Source organism: Elgaria multicarinata, chromosome 4, assembly GCF_023053635.1.
Source record: "Elgaria multicarinata webbii isolate HBS135686 ecotype San Diego chromosome 4, rElgMul1.1.pri, whole genome shotgun sequence".
Taxonomy (NCBI): Eukaryota; Metazoa; Chordata; class Lepidosauria; order Squamata; family Anguidae; genus Elgaria; species Elgaria multicarinata.
Window position 1 is genome coordinate 895,463 of NC_086174.1, and position 20,922 is coordinate 916,384.

Genomic DNA, 20,922 nt, shown 5'->3' on the forward strand with positions numbered 1-20,922 from the left:
GGGAATCCTGCAAAGTGGGAGGGGAAGGTCCCCCGGGGAGAATTTTGCACCAACTGACAGGCAACCGCTGAACCAGCCACCATGGGGGGCAGAGGAAGAGTGGGCGGCCAGGGAGACCGCCTGCCACGGAGGCCAGCCAGGGTGGGACGGGGGGCATGTCTTGCCGGACGGCCCCGTCCAGAGTCCTCCACCACACTCCCTTCCCCATCTGGCCCTGAGCGAGGCCCCAGAGAGACCCTTCACAGTTAGGAGGGAAGTGGGGGGAGGCGCCACCTGCCTGCCCCCCAACTCCCCAAAGAGTTAGCACCGAGACCAGCAGCCTTCCACAGAGACCCTCCCTGCCAGCTGCAACTGGGGCTGTGCGGGGGAGTGGGGGTGGGGGGAGGGAGGGAGGGAGGGAGGGGGGAGGCCCCCTGGCTTCCACAGGCCGCCCCCGCCCTGGCTCCTGAATGTTGCCTCAGCGTCTGCCCCGCTGCCTCCGAGAGCACCATGGACACAGGGAAGACGGGAGCCGAGGGGAGAGGGTGTCCCCTGTGGAGGCAGCGACGGGGGCGTGGCTGAGGCACGGAGTTGGTTTCTGGGGACCCCTTCCCATGTCCCAATTAGCACCAAGGGCCTAGGACCCTGTGGGGGCAGGCCCGCAGCCGGAGGGAGCGGCCGCCCCGGGGCCATGCGCTGCGGAGGGGCCGGAGCCCAGCCGCTGTCCCTTCCACCTCACGCATCACAGTCTCGCGGGCCGAGGCCACGGACGCCATCGCCCGAAGGAGTAAAGTGCACACAATTGCCGAGGTCTGCCCTGGGGAAGCATGGCCTCCGCAGACAGACTTCGCACGGGGGAGGCACTCCTCACGTGAGAACTGCCGCCCCATCCCTGGCCCTTTCAAGGGTGTGGGTGGGGTGGGGGGCGACAGCACGGGCAGCACAGCCAGAGCCCCGTCAAGCAAAACAGGGAGTCCACGGTTCACATCCGCCACCAACCGGGGCAAGGGTGGGCCAGAAGGGAGGCAGCCGGTGGTGACCCACAAACACCCCAGGAGATCACAGAGGAATGAGATGGGGGCGCTACTGCAGGGCAAGGGGGGCTCCCCCCCTCTCCCTACCCCCATGGATACCTTGTAGCTGCATCTGTAATTCACGGGGCAGAAATGGAGAAAAGGAGCAGACCTAAAGACCGCATGAAGGACACTGCGGCCAGAGAGCTTGGAGATGACCACGATGAGCGCTGCTGGGTACGGACACGGCCCACCTCCCGGTCTGCAAGCCGGGTGGGGGGAGCCCAGGGAGGACCCCCAGGAAGCGCCAGCCGCAGGAAAGCACCACTTACGTTAGGGCCGCTGTTTGGAGCTCTGCAGGGGGGCGGGGCGGCCCCTCCGCGTGAGGCCAGAGCCCCTGGCCGGAGGGGGAGGGGGCTGCCTTTTCGGAAAGAAAAGCATTATTGCATGACACCCAGGGTGGAGATCGGGGGGGTGCCTGGCTCTGCCGCCCGCCCACCCGTTGTGAGAAGGGGGTGCAATCGCTCCCCCCTCCTCCTGCAGGCTGGCACGTGAAGCACCAGGAAAGCTGCCGTCAGCCCCACCCGCTGCTGTTGTAGAAGCACCATTTTGAAAGTCAGTTGTACAGTAGTAACAGTACCTTTTATATAGAGACATTTCTCTGGCGTAACGCTCACATATATATATAAACTGTAAACAAGAGGTAAGAGCGGCTGTAGGAGCTGGGCTGGTCAAGGTCTCCCGTGTGGTAGGCACCCGAATACTATAGAAAAGTGTGTGGCTTTGAGGGGACCAGGCAGGGCCGGGGGGCTTCCCAGCTTGCGCGCGGCCCAGGAATGGCGCTGGCTGACGAGGCAAGGAGCCTGCGCCCCGCCCCCCCCGCCCTCGGTTGCTTTGTGCTCCTAACTGAGCAGGGGCGTCGGCGCCCCAAGACCCGCTCCGCTTTGGGCTCAGCTGGAACGCCCTCTGCTGCGGTGGTGCCAGCGGACGCGCCCGCGTCGCGGGGGAGAGGCAGAAACCAAACTAACAGGTAAACCCATCCAGAAAGAGCCGGAAATGAAAGGGTTACCAACAGAAAGTGGGACCGGTCGGCTGGATTAGGGCGGTTCAATCTGGGGGGAGGACGGGGGGAGACCTGGGCGACGGGAGCCGGCACCCGTGGCGGGCGGCCCTCTCCCTCCCTCTCGCCCACCAGCCACCTCCTCCGCTCTGGTGCCACTTCGCTTCTGTTCCTGGGGGTGGTTGTGTTTGAGACTCCTCCTCCGCTTCGCCAGTTCCGTGGGTGCGGCGTCTCTTTAAACGCAGGCAAAGTACTCCTTCAGGGGGGCGAAGAGGTGGCGGATCACCGGCACACTCCAGGAGCGGCCCAGCAGTCTCTGCCTCGCCAGGCGGCTCATGTTGGACACGTCCGTGTAGTGGACGGGGAAGCCAAAGACCCTGTGGGCAAAGGAAGGGAGAGGGCCGGTCAACCCCGGCGGCTGCAGGCCCCCCATGAGGTGGGTGGTGGGGTCTTTGGCCACGGGTTATCGGAGGCCTGGCTTGACGGGTGCCAATGGGGACCCTGATGCATGCAGCAAGATGGCTGTGGCAGGGCGGGGGGGCAGGGGGGGGGCTGAGGCCAGGTGACCGCCGTGGGAGGCAATAGGGCCCCTGGACTGGGCGGGAGGGCCTCCTGGGAGCCAGCCTCTGGAAGGACTTGAGAGAGGAGGGGAGGCAGAACCGGGCTTGGACTGAACCCCTTGACTAAGAGACCCCCCAGGAGGGAAGGTCACAGCAGCCGCTACGAGGCCCGAGAGGGCAGAAAAGCACCCGTGGATGGAGAAAGCCACGGCAGACTCCGGCCCTGAGAAAATTGGTGGGCGGGGGGGGGGGGTTGCCGTGGTGAGGACCGTTGGAGAGGGGAGGGAGACTGTGTTGTGCTCACAGCAGGGGGGCGCAAACCGAGTCCCCATGGAAAGCAAAGAGCTGGCACAAGCCAGGGTGATGGGCATGCCGGCCCGAGGGGAATCGGTGGCAGGAAACCGCCCCCCCTTGAGTCCCAGGGGGGGCGCCTCATCACCCAGCACAGGCGCAGGACACCCCAGCGGTCTGCAGGGACCCCCCCCGAGGAGGGCTGCCCCCCCGCCCGCTTGCTGCCCAGGCCCGCTCTCCGGACTAGGCGAGAGCCGCTCCCACCTCTCCATCTCGGTGCACCAGAGGATGTCTTCTTTCTCATTCATGAAGACGGGGAAGTGTTGGTCTTTGCCTTGCTTGATGGAGTTGGAGCGAGTGGTGATGGTGCGGACCTTGCTGAACTGGACAGGGGAGGCAACCAGGACAGAGGCCCACGGTCAGGGGGTGTCCGCAGCCCCCCCCTCACCCCAGTCTCACCCCATGAAGCAGGTAAGATCCTCCTTCCAGCTCCCACCCGGCACTTGGCTTCACCCCCTGCGGGCCCCCTTTCTTGGGGAGCAGTCTCTATTACTGGGTGGTGGCGGTTGTTGGGGGGGGCAGGAGGGGGCTTCCCCAAGGCGAAAACCCTCTCTTCCCAGTCTTACTTCTTGCTAAGCAATAGGAAAGGGGGGGGGCAATTCCTGCACTGGGTGGATGCCTGCATGGAACAGGGGGTTGGACTAGATGGCCTTAGAGACCCCTTCCAGCGCTACTACGATTCTATGAACTCTTGCCACTGCCCAGGGAAATTGGCCCCTCTGCTTACTCCTGAGTTGGCTCTGGGATTCTGAGCACGGCCCTCTTCCCAAGACTGTCCTAGGGAGACCCACAGACCTCCCCCTTCCTGCCCCAAAGCCCGCACGCTGCCTGGCTGCTGACGCTCACCTTGGCTATCCTGCCATGCTCCAGACATTCCTGCAGTTCCAACTTATCGTTCACAGTTGACGCCAGTGGCCTGGAGGGGAAACGACAGGTCACCTGACAGGGATGCCCGGAACCCCAACTCCCCCACTCCCCAATTGGTTTGCACAGAGATTCACGGCTCCTCGCCCTGCAAGTCCACTCTGAACGCATACATGCACAGGGAACGCTGGCAACTCAGATCGACTTTTAACTTTTTTGTGCGTTATTATTTGACACAGAAAAGGCCACTTGTGGCAAAGGCTGCTTGGGTGGCATTCCTCAGTGCCGAAGGAGCAAAGGTGGATTTGAGGATTTTGTGCAGGAGCCAGGAAATCTCCCCCCGCCCCTTCCCTCCCAAGTCATATTCATGAAAATCTCTCTCTCCCACCTTCAGCTCTGGAGGGCCCCAAAGACAGGCTACCAGACCTCCCTTTAAAACCAACAGAACAATTCAGAGCAAAGCATTCATTGAAACAGACACAGAAACAGAGGGCGCTTCCAGGTGGGCGGCTCCTAGCGTGACCAAAAGCCCTCGTGCATCTCTTCCCCCTTTCCCCTCCTTAACAAGGTTTTTTTTTTCCTGGTAAGAAAAAAAGACGGAAGAAGTTGTGGGAAAAGCCCTCTGAAGAGAGACTGAAAGAACTGGGCATGTTTAGCCTGGAGAAGAGAAGATGGAGGGGAGACAGGATAGAGCTCTTCAAATACTTGAAAGGTTGTCCCACAGAGGAGGGCCAGGATCTCTTCTCGATCCTCCCAGAGTGCAGGACACGGAATAACAGGCTCAAGTTAAATGAAGCCAGATTCCAGCTGGACATCAGGAAAAGCTCCCTGACTGTTAGAGCAGTACGACAATGAAACCAGTTACCTAGGGGAGTTGTGGGCTCTCCCACACTAGAGGCCTTCAAGAGGCAGCTGGACAAGCATCTGTCGGGATGCTTTAAGGTGGATTCCTGCATTGAGCAGGGGACTTGATGGCCTTGTGGGCCCCTTCCAACTCTGCTACTCTATGATTCTATGGAAACACAAGAAGGGGCTACACATGGAAGACAACATCCTCTGGAACCCCCATTACAACGGTGAATGTGTCAGGGTGGTTGGACAATTTATTCATTCATTTATTAAGACATTTGTATCCCGCCTTATATCATGAGGATCTCAGGGTAGCGTACAGATGGAATTATGCAAACAATATAGAACAATAAATATATACTGCTAAAAACAAGTTAAACCATTAATAAGCTAAAACCAGTATAGAAATTAGAAACAATAACACCAATTAAAACAATGTACAGGCTTGGTGAGTTTAGCCATCAAAGGCTTTGTTAAAAAGCCATGTCTTAACTTGGCGCCGAAATGAAGCCAGTGCCGGCGCAAGTCGGGCCTCCAAGGGGAGGGCATTCCACAGCCGGGGTGCCACCACGGAGAAGGCCCTCTCCCACGTCCCACCACAGCGTATGTCTCATGTTGGTGGGACACAGAGGAGGGCTCCTTTAACAGATCTCAAGTCTCGGGCAGGCAGATATAGGGAGAGGCGCTTCCTCAGGTATCGATCGAGGTCCCAAGCTGTTTAGGGCTTGAAACGTTATTTACCAACACCTTGAATTCTGACTGGAAGTGTACAGGCAGCCAGTGCAATTCCTTTAAGACCGGTGTTATGTGGTCTCTGTGAAATATACCAGTCAGCAGTCTAGCTGCTGCATGTTGCATTAGCTGCAACTTCCGAGTCGTCTTCAAGGGCAGCCCCACGTAGAGTGCACTGCAGTAGTCTAATTGGGAAGTTGCCAGGGCATGCACAGCTGTGGCTAGGTTGTCCCTGTCCAGGAAAGGCCGTAGCTGGCAGATCAGCCGTAGCTGACCCCAAGTACTCCAGGCCATGGAGTCCTCCTGGGCTTCCAGTGACGAGGACGGATCTAGGAGTAGTCCCAAGCTACGCATCTGCTCCTCCGGAGGGAGTGCAACCCCATCCAGAACAGGTCGCTTACCCAATTCCCGGACAATAAAGGCTTCATCTGGAAGCACCCTGAGAGTCCAAACCAAAATCAGAAGGGGAAGAAAAATCAACCCACCCCCCAAAGCACAGCAAAATAAAAAGATCTTAGCAAAACGCCAACATGTGGAGACGGGGGTGGGGGGTGGGTTTCTTTTAGCACCACAGACACTGACTTATCTGTTGGCCACCGGTGTCTGTGTGGCTGGACCAGGCTTCTGACCAACCTGTTCATTCCGGGAAGGTTGCCCCAGAAATACCGGGCTCTGTGCGCTGCGGAGACTTCTTTGGCATCGATCATCACTGGGTTGGACTGCAGGCAGGAAAGGGGAAGGCAGGGAAAGTCACGGGGCCGGGCAGCGCACGGGGGCGGCCTCCTGCCCCCCACTCCAGGGGGCCCGCCGGCCTCTCAGCCTTGCCCACCAACACTCAGAGATTTCCTCCCCATGCTCCGCTGTCTGCCTGCCCCACTGCTCCAGCCCTGACCACCCTGGTCCCTTAGGGAGCGGAGCGGGGCAGGAGCTGGAGTCCCCCCTCCCGGCTCCATGGGGCAACTGCTGCACACCGACCCTCTGCCCTGACCACCCTCGCCTCAAAGCACCCCAAGTCCAGCGAGGATGACGGGAAGGGATAGGAATAGCGCAGAGCTTTTGGAAGAGAACAGTCCCATCGAATCTTTGACAATTCTGTTGCCTCTGACTCAGCCCTTACATGAACAGTCTGCCTTCCGTTAGAAACCCAAAGACATGTTGAATTCGCCCGGGGCCCAGGCAGCCTCTGCCACAGTTCCAGCGCCTGGCACGGCCAGGGAGAGCAGGGGCGCAGGGCTCGAGGGCGGGCGTGGGTTCCCAGCGCCTGTTGCTTTGCGCCAGCCCAGCCCACCCCGACGGCCGCGGCCCCTTCGGCGAAACGGCCTCCCCCTCGGCACGCACGGCTGGCTCTCCTACCCAGAGACATTCGGAGGGCTGGCTAGGGGCAGAGCCCTCACCTCACCTCACCTCACCTCTAGGAAGCGAGAGATGTCTCTTTTGTCACTGACGCCCATGGCCACCACGTTTTCAAAAAGCCAGAAGAAGGGCCGCTCGTCTCCCTCCTTGGGCCGGGCCTCGTGCAGGAGACGGTAGAACTCAAAGAAGAGGCGCCCCGTGCCCTCTGGGTTGGGAAAGCAAAGGCAGGGAGAGGTGGGTACTTTGCGAGCGGGACCCCAGGCACGGGCCCTCCGCTGCCTCGTAGCAACCGCGGGAGGCCCGCCGGCTCGCAGGACGCGGCAGCGAAGGGCCGCGCGGAACGGGCGTTGCTTCCCTTCCGTGCGAAAGGGTGAATGAAAACCTTTGCTCTTTCCATCCAGGGTGTGGAGGAGCCCTTCCGCGTGCCCCCTGCTCAGGGAGGCCAAAGGAGTGACAAAAGGGCTGCGCCCCTTCCCCAGCCCCTGTTCCTTGTTGGCGGGGGTGGGGGTGGGGGTTTCCAAGCCCTGGCCCAGCGGAAAGACCCGGCTGGCAGATGGTGGGACTCTGGCGGGCCCCAGGAGCAGGGGCAGAGGGCGCCACCTACCATAAAGGCCCTTCCTGGCAGGGTTGACGATGGAGAGGTCGTTGCAGGGGCTTCCGCCAATCACCAGGTCAAAGGGCCCCCACTCCTGGATCTGCGACACGGAGGAGACGCGGCCGTCAGGGGCGAGGGCCGGGGGGCTGGACCAGCAGCCTCAGCGGCCCGAAGGGAGAGGGAGCCCCCCACCGCAGAGCTCCACGTACGTGTTTCTGGGTGACGTTGCGGACGTCCCCAACATACATGATCTTGCCCTGATGCCGGACCATCCCCACGGTGATGGAATCTTCGCACACCTCCGAGGCGATGTAACGATCCACCTGGATGCCCAAGTCCTTCAGCACCAGCAGACCTGCGGCGGAGGGGGGGACAGGAAGCGTCACGGCCACGGCCACGGCCACGGCAGCGTCCCCCACCCCGGCAGCACCTCGGGAAGGGGGCCGCGCCCACCTGTGGCAATGCCGTCAAAAAGCGAGAGCACTCGGATGGGCTTCCTCTTCTCAGCAGGAACTGGAGGGTACACCTTCGGGGGGTCCTGGAGAAAGACAGAGCGGCGTCGGCGTCAGCAGCAGCAGCAGCAGCGTGAGGCAGCTGGAGCCCAGGCTGACCCAAGACCCGTCACGGGGCAGGAGCTTCCCAGGGGAGGGCGCTCAGCGGCAGCCCGGATCCCACAGCCCTGTTTAAGGCAGGGAGCTTTCGGGAAGCACCCCCGGCCCCGGCCCAGCCCAGAGGAGGTGCCTTGGTCGCCCTGTGGGATGACCTCTGTCGGGAGAGAGACAGGGGGAGTGCGACCCTGTTGGTTCTCCTGGACCTCTCAGCGGCCTTCGATACCATCGACCATGGTATCCTTCTGGATAGGTTGTCTGAGCTGGGAGTTGGAGGTACTGCGTTGCAGTGGTTCCGCTCCTACTTGGATGGCCGATTCCAGAAGGTGGTGCTGGGGGATTATTGCTCTGTGCTGTGGCTCCTAAGCCATGGGGTTCCACAGGGCTCTATTTTATCCCCTATGCTGTTTAACATATACATGAAGCCGCTGGGGGAGGTTATCCGGAAATGTGGACTGAGGTGTCATCAATATGCGGATGATACCCAGCTCTACCTCTCCTTTTCATCAAACCCAGGTGAGGCAGTGGCTGTTCTGAACCAGTGCCTGGGCACGGTAATGGACTGGATGAGGGCTAACAAACTGAGACTCAATCCAGACAAGACGGAGGTACTGTTAGCGGGTGGTTCATCTGTCCGGCGAGGTGATGTTTGCCCTGTCCTGGACGGGGTTGCACTCTCCCTAAAGGATCGGGTCCATAGTTTGGGGGTGCTCTTGGATCCAGAACTGTCACTGGAGTTGACAGGTGAACTCAGTGGCAAAGAGCACCTTTTAGCAGCTTAGGCTGATATACCAACTGCGCCCTTATCTGGACAGTGATAGCCTAGCTACAGTGATCCATGCTCTGATAACCTCTCACTTGGATTACTGCAATGCGTTATACGTGGGGCTGCCTTTGAAAACGGTCCGGAAGCTTCAGCTGGTACAAAACAGGGCAGCCCGTTTACTAACAGGGACTGGCTGGTGAGATCACATCACGCCAGTCCTTTTCCAGCTTCATTGGCTGCCAGTCCAGGTCCGGGCCCGATTCAAAGTGCTGGTATTAACATTTAAAGCCCTAAACGGCTTGGGGCCAGGTTATCTGAAGGAACGCCTCCTCCCATATGTACCTACCCGGACCTTAAGATCATCTACAGGGGTCCTTCTCCGTGAGCCCCTGCCAAAGGAAGTGAGGCAGGTGGCTACTAGGAGGAGGGCCTTCTCTGCTGTGGCACCCCGGCTGTGGAATGAGCTCCCTGAGGAGGTTCGCTTGGCACCTATATTATATGCTTTCAGACGCCAGGTTTTTATTCTCCCAACATTTTAACAATCTATAAATACACTTTAACATGGTGTTTTAAATTTGTAATTTTGCATTGCTGCTGTTTTTATCTGGTTGAGCTTTTATATTGTATTTTATATTATGGTTTTATACTGTTGTTTTATACTATGAATGGTTTTAATTTTTGTGAACCGCCCAGAGAGCTCCGGCTATTGGGCGGTATAGAAATGTAATCAATCAATCAATCAATCGATAAAAATTCCTGCACTGACCAGGGGGCTGGGCTCGATGGCCTTAGAGGCCCCTCCCGACGCTACGATGCCAGGATGCTGTGGAAGCGCCGCCTTTCCGCCCCGCTTTCCCCGGCCTCCAGGGCCCCCTCGGCCTCCCCACGGAACTCACAAACTCCTGGTCGTGGTTGTTGGCGAAGAACATCTGGAGGCGCGAGGGCCAGTCTTCCCGCCGCCGGAGCAGGCCGTAGACGCCCTTGTGGCCGCACATGTAGCAGTTCCAGGGATCCTCCTTGATGGCCGCCTGAGCCGCACCGGGGCCCACCAGCAAGTCCACGCACTCCACGCAGAAGCACCTGCCGGCGGAGCGAAAGGTTCCAGGCGAGGGCCAGAGCGGGCGCTGGCACGGGGTGGGGACGGCCCTGACCCCTCTAGAACGCGCCGGGGAGCGGTGGTGGTTCCACAAGGCGCCAGCCGGCTGGCAGGCCGAGAGCCCTGCCAGGTCAAGGGCCCCTGGGCTCCCATCTGCTGGTGGACGTCTCTTCCCGGTCCTGCTCTTGGCCGGCCTGCTCAACTGCCTCCAGGATCCCAGGGTGCCCCTTCCTGAACCCGAGTTCCCCTGAGCAGGAACCCCAGCGACGGCCCCCGCCCCTCTCCCGGTGGGCTCTCCGGCAGGGCCCCCGCCCGTCTCTCCTGGAGGCAAGAAAGCCGAGGGGGCTCACAGGAGGCCCTTGGCCTTAAACAGGCCCTCCCCTCCTTCTGAGCTGCCCCCATCCCCAGGCTCACCTGCAACAGTTGTTGTTGCCACACATGAGCACCTCCCGGCCACCGCAGCAGATGGTACAGTAGGACTGGTAGCCGTCGTCGTCGTACTGGTAGGCACATTCCAGGAAGCAGTTCTGGGGGGGGGGGACAGACAGGGAGTGAGGGGGGGGCCTTTCCGGCAGCGCCAGAGCCCGGTGCCCCCTCCCTTCCCAGCCGGCTCATGGGAGAGGGCTGCACAACAGAAGCCTCCACCTGCCAGGTGTGTGGACCCAAGAGCCGGCGCCTTCGCCAAGGCCGCTGCACGGCTCGAGAGCAGAGGCCGGCCTGGGACCTCGCCCTGCCGTGGCCACACGCGGCTCCCTGGGCACGGGGCAGCATAGGCAGCTGCCTCATGTGGACGGCCCTGGGTCCATCTGGCCCAGTGCTGTTGGCGCTGGCTGGCAGCAGCAGCTCTCCCTCGAGGGCTTCAGGCTGGAGTTTTCCCAGCCCTACCTGGAGATGCTGCCGGGGAGAGAGCAAAGCAGGGCCTCTACCACTGAGGTACGGCCCCTCCCCGGCAGCAGCCTTGGCTTCCCCCTGCTGGGCCTTTTCAGTGGTGGCCCTTCTGCCTCCCTCCCCCAACCTCCTTCCTTCCTTCCTTCCTTACCTTGCAGTTTTGGCACATGCCTCCGATGAAGAGCGGGTGTTCCAGGGTGACGTTGAGGCTCCCGCAGGAGATGCAGATATCTGGGGTGAGGAGGAGGCGGCGGCGGCGGCGTTACAAGCGGCGCATGGGAGGGGCGGGCGCTGCCCTCTCCGCTCCCAGCCTTGCCAACGTCCCCGCTCTCCCCCACCGCCACTGTACCTATCAGAAACGTCCCCCTCTTCCAAAACACGCCCAGCACCAGGCTCACTGGACGTGGATCATCCTGGCCCCTTCGGCTGAGGCAGGTCGGAGCCGGCAGCTGCAGGGGATGGCACAAGAGACCCTCCCAAGTGGGTAACGGGCACAGCGCCAGGCGGCCTCTGGGTCCGCGTGCTCATGGCCGGCGTGTAGCTGCCGCCGCCGCTGCGGCTGAGCCGAAGGCGGACACCTTGGGAGCCCTGAGGCAGCCTGGACCGGGGAGGAGCCCACCGGACCGACTGGCCGCACACAGACCCCGACGCAGGGGAGGCGCAGCAGAGACACGCGTCTGCTCGCACGCTCGCTCGCTCGCACCCACCTTCGATGTTCCTGCACTTCTGCCGAACCTCATAAACAAGACGCTCTGCGAAGGCAAAAGAAGGCGGGCGGTGAGTAGGGGGGGCGCGTAACGGGAAGGCGGCGGGGGGATCCTCAGCCTCGCGGGAGAACCAGGGACTCACGGGCACGGCCGGGGCGGGGGCCAGCTGAACAGGCCTGGTCCCTGGGCAAAAGGCCAGGCGGGGCAGCCGCACGAGGGACAGGCCGGCTCGCTTGCGCCTCTTCCGGCTTGCTGGTTGTTTGCCGCTTTCCTACGGAGCCCAGCCTACCGGAGGGGAAGGAGCCGGGGGGGGGGGGGGGGCGGGCTTACAGCCACCCACAGAACAGAGCACCAGGCAGGCTGCCTTCCCCTGCGGAGCGCTGCCCGCGTCTTTTCAATGGGGGCCCCCATGGGGGGTGGGGGAGGAGGAACAGAAGCCAAGGCTCGAGCCCCCAGCCCAGCAGAGGGGGAAGAGAAGCCAAAGGGATGAGGTGGGCTGTGGGGCCACCAAGCCACGGCAGGAGAAGGCGAGGGGGGGGAGGCCCTGCGGAGGGCTCAGGCCAGGGCTAGCGCTGCCCCCAAAGAGTGGGTGGGGCTCCTTGGGTTGCAGCAAGAGAGCCGGTCATAGAATCTCGCACCAGTCGCCCAGAGGGTCGGGGTGGTGGTGTGGGTCGTTTATTATCTAGTCTGTGCCAGTTCCAGCCTCTTTCCATTCCACCTTCACATTGTTTCTCCTCCTTTGAGGCATATGTGGTGAGGCTCTTCGCTCCACTGCGACTGCGGATTGCAGTTCTGTACCGCCCCCCAGGCTCGTCCTCAAAATTTATCTCTGATTTTGATTCGTGGCTGTCCTTTTTCCTCTCTGATAACTGTCCTACTCTTATCTTGGGTGACTTCAATATCCATGTGGATGACCCTCAAGACGCTGCAGCTCTACGATTTCACTCATTATCTTCCTCTTATGATCTTAAGCTTTGGTCTGATGTACCCACACATTCCCTTGAACACTGTTTGGATCTTGTTCTCCCTCAGAATTGCTCTGTTTCGGACTTTTCTACTGCTGACTTTCCCTTGTCAGATCATCATCTAGTTTCTTTCAATATTACTCATATTCCTCCTCCTTCACGTCCCGCTTCTCGCTCTTGTCGTGACTTGCAATCTATCAATTATGAGGCTTTTTCTCAGTCTCTAGCCTCTTCTCTTCCTTCTGTCTTTTCGGCTGTCTCCCTGGACTCAGCTGTCTCCTTCTTTAATTCCTCCTTATCTTCAACTCTTGATAATCTTGCTCCATCTACAACTCGGATAGTTCGCCCTTCTCAACCCCAACTGTGGCTCATCTCTTTCCTCCGCTACCTTCGCTCTTGTTCCCGGGCAGCTGAACGCCTTTGGCGTAGAACCAGGGACTGGGTGGACTTTGTCCATTACAAATTTGTACTCTCCTCTTTCTCTTCTGCCATTTCATTGGCCAAACAGCAGTATTACTCAATGTTGATCCAGTCAAATGCTAGGCATCCTCAGCGGCTCTTTGTGTCCTTCAATTCTCTTCTGAAGCCTAATCCACCATCTCTTCCCGCCTCTCTGTCTGCTAATAACTTTGCCTCTTTTTTCAATGCTAAAATCCAAACTATTCGCTCTGATCTGGCCAGCTCTGCTCCTCGTCCAGTTCCTGTTCCTCATCTGTCAGTTCCATCTGCAAATTTCTCTGCGTTTCCTTCGGTCTCAGCTGATGAACTGTCTACAATACTGCGCTCTTCAAAGCCTTCCACTTGTTCTCGTGATCCGATTCCTTCTCGCGTCTTTATTAATCTTATCCCTGCTATCCTCCCTTCCTTGCTTCATATTATTAATCTTTCTCTGTCCTCTGGTTCATTTCCTTCTGCTTTTAAACACGCTACAGTCTCTTCTATTCTCAAGAAACCTACTCTTGATAGGCTATCTCTGTCTAACTACCAACCTGTCTCTTTGTTGACGTTTGTTTCAAAGATCCTGGAGCGTGTGGTCTACTCTCGTTGTCTTGATTTTCTTTCTAGTAACTCTGCTCTGGATCCTTTTCAATCTGGATTCTGTCCTTTGCATTCCACTGAAACAGCCCTTACTAAGATCACCAACGATCTCCTTACTGCCAAGTCTAAAGGCCATTATTCCGTTCTTATTCTCCTTGATCTAACTGCAGCCTTTGACACGGTTGATCATGATCTTCTTTTAGATTCCCTTCATGACCTTGGATTTTGTGGCTCTGTCTATAACTGGTTTGCCTCCTATCTAGCGGGTCGCTCTTTCAGCGTGTTGGCTAATGGCAGCTCGTCTTCTTCTTTTCCCCTTTCAGTAGGGGTTCCGTAAGGCTCGGTGCTTGGTCCGTTGTTGTTTTCTTTATACATGTTGCCCTTGGGTAATCTTATTCAATCTCATGGCCTCCAATATCATCTGTATGCCGATGATACACAATTATATCTTTCATCTCCGGATCTTTCTCCTGATGTTCACGATCGTATCTTGGCATGTCTTTCAGATATCTCAGCTTGGTTGCTTCATCGTCGCTTGAAACTTAACATGGCAAAGACTGAATTGCTTGTTTTTCCTCCTAAACCTTCTCCTCATCTCTCATTCTCTCTTACTGTCAATGATGTTACACTTACTCCAGTCAAGGAAGCTTGTAGTCTTGGCTTTATATTTGATTCCTCGCTCTCCTTTATTCCTCATATTGAGGCAGTAGCTAAATCCTGTCGTTTTTTCCTGTATAATATTGCCAGGATTCGATCATTTTTGTCTGTCTCTTCTGCCAAGACTCTTGTTCATGCATTGGTTATTTCTCGGTTGAACTACTGCAACCTTCTTCTCACTGGCCTTCCTTCTTCTCACATCAGTCCGTTGGTTTCTGTTCACCACTCTGCTGCTAAGATCATCTTCTTGGCTCACCGCGCTGACCATGTAACTCCACTTCTGAAATCTCTTCACTGCCTTCCAATTCACTTCAGAATCCAATATAAACTTCTCCTGTTGACCTACAAAGCTTTTCACTGTCTAGCTCCTTCCTATCTCTCCTCTCTCATCTCACACTATTGCCCCGCTCATGCTCTTCGCTCTTCTGATGCCATGTTTCTCGCCTGCCCAAGGGTCTCTACTTCCCTTGCCCGGCTTCGTCCATTTTCTTCTGCTGCCCCTTATGCCTGGAACGCTCTTCCAGAACTACAAGTTCAACTGCAGCTTTTAAAGCTCAGCTAAAAACTTTTCTTTTTCCTAAAGCTTTTAAAACTTGATTTTGTTCTGACTTTATACTGTTAGTTTTACCCTACCCAGTGCCTGTTTACCCTACCCAGTGCCTGTTTGCATTCTCTTCCCCTCCATATTGTTTTATTATGATTTTATTAGAATGTAAGCCTATGCGGCAGGGTCTTGCTATTTACTGTTTTACTCTGTACAGCACCATGTACATTGCTGGTGCTATATAAAAAATAAATAAATAATAATAAATCATAGAATAGCAGAGTTGGAAGGGGCCTACAAGGCCATCGAGTCCAACCCCCTGCTCAATGCAGGAATCCACCCTAAAGCATCCCTGACGGATGGCTGTCCAGCTGCCTCTTGAAAGCCTCTAGGGTGGGAGAGCCCACAACCTCCCTAGGGAACTGGTTCCATTGTCGTACTGCTCTAACACTCAGGAAGTTTTTCCTGATGTCCAGCTGGAATCTGGCTTCCTTTAACTTGAGCCCATTATTCCGTGTCCTGCACTCTGGGAGGATCAAGAATAGATCCTGGCCCTCCTCTGTGTGACAACCTTTTAAGTATTTGAAGAGTGCTATCATGTCTCCCCTCCATCTTCTCTTCTCCAGGCTAAACATGCCCAGTTCTTTCAGTCTCTCTTCATAGGGCTTTGTTTCCAGACCCCTGATCATCCTGGTTGCCCTCCTCTGAACACGCTCCAGCTTGTCTGCATCCTTGAATTGTGGAGCCCAGAACTGGACGCAATACTCTAGATGAGGCCTAACCAGGGCCGAATAGAGAGGAACCAGGACCTCATGTGATTTGGAAGCTATACTTCTATTAATGCAGCCCAAAATAGCATTGGCCTTTCTTGCAGCCATATCGCACTGTTGGCTCATATTCAGCTTGTGATCTACAAGAATTCCAAGATCCTTCTCGCTTGTCGTATTGCTGAGCCAAGTATCCCCCATCTTGTAACTGTGCCTTTGGCATTTATCCCTATTAAATTGGCATTTATCCCTATTAAATTTCATCCTGTTGTTTTCAGCCCAGCACTCCAGCCTATCAAGATCACTTTGAAGTCTGTTTCTGTCTTCCAGGGTATTAGCTATCCCACCCAATTTGGTGTCATCTGCAAATTTGATCAGCGTTCCCTGCACCTCCTCGTCCAAATCATTAATAAAAACATTGAAGAGCCCTGGGCCCAGGACGGAGCCCTGCGGTACCCCACTCGTTGCCTCTCCCCATGTCAGGGGTGTCAGTGGAGCTGTTAGGGTCCCTCAACGCCCGGCTCTCCTTGGGTCTTTTTCGGGAAGAGGAGCAAACCGTGGCAGGAATCCCAGCAAAGCCATGAACCGGAGGGCGCAGGGGCTTCCTCCCCACCGAACCCCCAAAACAGCGAGCGGAGCCAACGGCCCACTCTGGGGCGGGGTGTTGAGGGCTGGGAAGGCCTAGAGTCCGCGCTCCCTCCCCACTTTCGCCCAAGGTGGCTTGGATACAGGAACGGCTGAGAGATGGCCCCCCTCTGCCCCCTGCCGCCGCCCCCCCCAGACGTACCTCTCGTGCGCTCGTCGATGATCTCCTTGACCTTGGGCTTCTCTGCGGTGCTTTTCCTGGGCTTTTTGGCTGGCGGCGGGGGGGCGTAGGCCGCTGCCTCGGGCTCCACCCACATCTCCGTGTAAACTTCTTTGTAGGGGTTGCGTTCCTCTGGGCGGCAGAGGAAAAAGGCGCGTCAATGCGGAGCGAGACACTGGGGGGCAGGGGCAGGGGCGGGTCTTGGGTGCGAGTCAAGCGCCGGCTGCTTTGCGCAGGACGCGGGCCACCCCCGCCTCGTCAGCATGATGGGCACCGGCGTGCTGAGCGCCAAGTGGATGGGCTTTCGGTCCCCTGCAGGACCTGGGGGCTGGGACCCACCCCTGAGGGGCTGCCATGCCTGCCTGCAGAAGATCCCAGGCTTGACCTCCCCCCCGGGCCCCCCCAGAGAGGGCGTGGAAAGACCCCTGCCGGCCACCCTGCAGAGAGGGAGGGAGCATCGGCCATACTGGGCTGGATGGGCCGGGGCGGGGCCTGGCTCAGAGTAAAAGCAGCGTCCCACATTGCCCCCTTCCTCCCCCCCCCCAGCCAGACTCAATAAAGGCCTTCGCCACCCAATGGGGCGCTCTCCGCCACTGCTTACCTTCCGGGGGCTCCAGCCCCTTGGGGCCAGAAGGCTGGAAGCCCCCCAGGGCCCACTCAATCATCTGCTTGTTCTGCATCTCCACCACTTTGGACGTGTCGCTTTCGTCGTTCTCGGGGCAGGAGACAATGATCTTGCCTGATCTGCTGCTGGCCACCTGCGGGGGCACAAGGGTCCGGTTGCCTCTGGGGCTGGGTGGGACGGAGGGGCTCAGCGTTTGGGGGGGGCCCTATGCCGCTGGGCCCAGCAGGGTCAGGAAAGTGCCGCCCCACCCCCACCCCTCTGCAAGTGATGCCAGGGAGGGGGGAGTCTGGCCTCTCTTCTGGATCGGCACAGCTAGAGATGCGGCGCTAGGGGGGGGGGGGGCGGAATTCTGTCAGTCTAGGGAGGCGTCCTACCCCCACCCCAGGCTGGACTGACCATTGATGCTGGGGATTGGGCGGGGGCGGGGGGCAGATATATTCATTTTTGTCTTGGCTTCATGAGCAATTCCAAAGCACCTTTCTATTGTACGCGTGTGGCGAACCTGCTTCCCGTTGACCGGCCTAGATCCCTTCCCATTCCCTGAACCAATGAGCCTGGCATGAGGGTGGGTCTCCTGGGGGAGGCCTCTGACCCCCAACAGCGGACCCTTCCCCCGCCAGCCACGCTGGGAAGGCCCTTTCACGTCCCCCAGACCAGCCAGTGCAGAGGGGGGCAGGCGGCCGGCCGGCCGGGGCAGCACTTACCTGCAGCACCTCGTAGATGGCTTTCCGGTACATGGGCTGCTTGTTGTACGTGGCCTGGTGGAAGGCGCTGGAGAAGGAGCTGAGGGGAAGCAGCTTCTCCACACAGACCTGCCGGGGACAGAGCCGGGGCGCGTGAGCCTGAGCCCCCACCACCACCACCACCAAACGCACGCCGTGGGCTGCCACGGGAGGCTGCCATCAGCCCCCTGCACGGTGCAGGCCCCGGCCGTTGCTCACAGAACAGGCCGTGGCACAAACGCCTCAGGCGGAGCCCCGGCCGGCGTTGGGGGCCCCGGGACAGCGAGGAGGCCCTTTCAGCGCTGGGGGCCGGGCGCAAGGAGAGAGCCTCCGGTTCTGCTCCCTCATGGAGGTGGCGGAGGAGCAGCGCCATCCCCACGGTCCAGGCCTTCCCAGGGCAAGACCAGAAAGCGCTCCCTCTGCCCGAGGGGCCGAGAAAGCCACGGCGCACGTCCAGCCAGAAGGGGAGCCCCCTGACCTTCCCTCAGCCTGCTACAGGGATCACCCATGGTGCAACCCTGCGCCGTTTCCTCGTGGCACGTGGTGGTGGCTGTGAGGGACACGTTGCCTCCACAGGGGGAAGGAGCAGGGGAAGGGGGAGCAGGCACAGCAATGCAAGGGAGGAAGTGGGGGGCAGGCGGAGCACCCAGGGAAGTCCTCCCCCGCCCCCTTGCACCTCTGGTCTTTCCTCTTCTCCCGAGGAGTTCATATGTTACTGCTGTATCATCTCATATATACTATCCTTTCCACTAGGATCTCTTCTCAGTCCTCCCAGACACAGAATAAGAGGCTCAAGTGACAGGAAGCCAGGTTCCGGCTGGACATCAGGAAAAACCTCCTGTCTGTTAGAGCAGTACGACAATGGAACCCATGACCAAGGGAGGTGGTGGCTTCTCTCACACGGGAGGCCTTCAAGAGGCAGCAGGACAACCATCTGCCAGGGATGCTTTGAGGTGGATTCCTGCATGGAGCAGGGGGTGGGACTCAATGGCCTTATAGGCCCCTTCTAACTCTACTATTCCATGATTTTTATTGTTACATAAATTAAAGCTGCCGAATTTTTTGCCTTGAGCCTACCGATACTATACAGACGTAAAGTGACTCCCCAGAGCGCCTTGCAACCCAGGGCTCTGATCCTAACAGAGGCCTCTCTGGGCCTCCCTGGGACTGAAACAGCTGGGACCTCTGAGTCCACCATTTTCACAGCCTTCAGTATTCTTAATAGAAGGTTGCAAGAGAAACGTGAGGCATGCATAAAACCACATCAGGCCACAACAAAGCCTGTTCACTTCTGGCTGTGGGAACCTTGTGCCGAGGGAGCCGGGGGGGGGGGTCCTGCCACCCCGGGGAGCGTGGGGGCAGCGCACCCCTCCCCTCCCACCTTCACCCCCCGACCCCCAGCGCCCCCTCGTGCCCAGCCACTCACCACGGAGAACTTCCCGTCGCCAAACCACATGACCCAGCGGGTGCCCTCCGCGGCCCGGCTCCTGCCCGTCATCCACCAGGAGACGATGCGGCCCGGCCACCAGGAGAATCCACGCAGCTTCCCCCAGACGAGCTCCCCAATGCCAAAGCCCCGGCCGTCCTGTGGATGGGAAGAAGAGGCAAAGGGGGGGGGGGTCACACGCAGGCAGGGGGCGCGGGGGCAGGGCTGAGGTCCCAGAAGGGGGCAAGGTGAGCCTCCAAGAGCTGGTCAGGAGGCCTCCGCTGGTCTCCCGGGGGGGGGGGAGCTCTCGGCTTCACCCTCTCCCACCTCAGCTGGGCCAGACGCTGCGTGGCCTCCTTTGCCTTCTTCCCCGCCCCTCCTCTCGGCACGCGCTCCTCTCCTGTCAGCTGGCTTCACCTCTTCCTCCCGCCTGGTGCCCTCCGCTACGCTGCCCCCTGGATCTGGGCCCCCTCTTCCCTTCTTCATGCAGCCACACCCCTCCCGCCGTCCCTTCGGATCCTCTTCACAATCCCCGTGTGTTCCGCAAACCCTTCCCTGACCCCTGCCTGACTGGTCCACCCCCCAGCCACGTACCGAGCCACGTACAAGGTCACGTTACTGTCCTATAAAGCCTGAACTCCTTGGGACCGGGATACCTAGCAGACCGCCTTCCCTTATGCACGCCCAGGCGACCTTTAAGGTCAGCAGAGGAGGTCCTGCTGGTCATTCCGAAACAGACGGGCTGTCACTGTGAAGTACTCAGATGGCGGAGCCTTCTCCGTAGCAGCCCCCACCCTCATGTGGTTCGGGAGGTGGAAAGTGTGGCATGTTTTAAACGCCTCCTGACTTGTTTCCCTGGGCCGTAAGTAAAAAAATTAGGCTTCTCCATTCTACTGCTCTTTATTATAGTTGGGACGTGTTTTAACATTGTGAACCCCTGAGAGATGCTATTACATTCAGTGGTATATAAATGTTACAAATAAATAAAATAAATCATTTCTCACCTCATATTCTGGCTCGTCGTCAGCTGACTTGGACATGCCCTTGTCCACGGCATCAGGTCCCACGGGCTCTGGCGTGGTGGCCACATTGGGAGAGGCAGGGTCGGTCGGCTGCTGTGACGGTGGTGGGCTGGCCTCTTCCTCCTTCTGGGGCTCGCTCCGTGGCGTCTCCTCCACCGCGTTCATCCCAGCAATGACCTTGGCTTTCTTCTCAGCCTGTGGAGAGAGCCGGTGGGGTTGGGGCAGCAGATGACGCAAGTCCTGAGACTGCTTCTCAGAGGCGGCAGTCCTGTGCGCACTGACTCGGGAGTGAAACACACTGAACTCAATGGGATTAAACATGCGCAGGATTGCACTGAAAGCCATGGGGCGGACCTTGGCATAAGAACGTAAGAAGTGCCCTGATGCTGGATCAGACCAAGGGTCCATCTAGAGCAGTACGACAATGGAACCAGTGACCCAGAGAGGTGGTGGGCTCTCCCACCCTAGAGGCCTTCAAGAGGCAGCTGGACAACCCTCTGTCAGGGGTGCTTTAGGGTGGATACCTGCACTGAGCAGGGGGTTGGACTCGATGGCCTTGTGGGCCCCTTCCAACTCTGCTGTTCTATGATTCTAGTCCAGCACTCTGTTCACACAGTGGTCAACCAGCCATCGGCCAGGGACCAACAAGGCAGGACATGGTGCAACAGCACCCTCCCACCCATGTTCCCCAGCAACTGGTGCACCCAGTTGCTGAGTGCCTTGCATCCTAGAGGTAGCACATAGCCACCAGGGCTAGTAACCACTGATAGCCCTTCTCCTCCAGGAATGTATCCACACCGCTTTTCAAGCCATCCTAGTCGGTAGCCATCACCACATCCTGCGGTAGTGAGTTAGTTCCATAGTTTAACCCTGCGCTGTGTGAGGAAGCCCTTCCTTTGATCTGTCCTGAATCTCCCACCCATCAGCTTC

At 58.5% G+C, this 20,922-nt stretch overlaps 1 protein-coding gene across 3 annotated transcripts in view; it reads right to left on the minus strand.

Moving 5' to 3' along the window:
* Positions 1-1,612: 1,612 nt before the first annotated feature.
* Positions 1,613-20,922, minus strand: part of DNMT3A (DNA methyltransferase 3 alpha) — an 80,581-nt gene continuing 61,271 nt past the window's right edge. For 2 of the 3 annotated variants that reach the window (XM_063123681.1, XM_063123680.1), the window contains exons 7-23: positions 19,975-20,187; positions 18,971-19,129; positions 17,527-17,634; positions 16,799-16,955; positions 16,180-16,329; positions 11,422-11,466; positions 10,866-10,945; positions 10,241-10,353; positions 9,627-9,810; positions 7,810-7,894; positions 7,566-7,711; positions 7,366-7,456; positions 6,818-6,966; positions 5,991-6,127; positions 3,810-3,879; positions 3,168-3,286; positions 1,613-2,429 (exon numbers count right to left, since the gene is read on the minus strand). In XM_063123681.1, coding sequence (XP_062979751.1) covers positions 2,288-2,429; positions 3,168-3,286; positions 3,810-3,879; positions 5,991-6,127; positions 6,818-6,966; positions 7,366-7,456; positions 7,566-7,711; positions 7,810-7,894; positions 9,627-9,810; positions 10,241-10,353; positions 10,866-10,945; positions 11,422-11,466; positions 16,180-16,329; positions 16,799-16,955; positions 17,527-17,634; positions 18,971-19,129; positions 19,975-20,187 — 2,148 coding nt within the window. In that variant the 3' untranslated portion in view covers positions 1,613-2,287. The remainder of the gene's footprint in view (positions 2,430-3,167; positions 3,287-3,809; positions 3,880-5,990; positions 6,128-6,817; positions 6,967-7,365; positions 7,457-7,565; positions 7,712-7,809; positions 7,895-9,626; positions 9,811-10,240; positions 10,354-10,865; positions 10,946-11,421; positions 11,467-16,179; positions 16,330-16,798; positions 16,956-17,526; positions 17,635-18,970; positions 19,130-19,974; positions 20,188-20,922) is intronic. The other variant, XM_063123682.1, reaches the window with a different exon arrangement.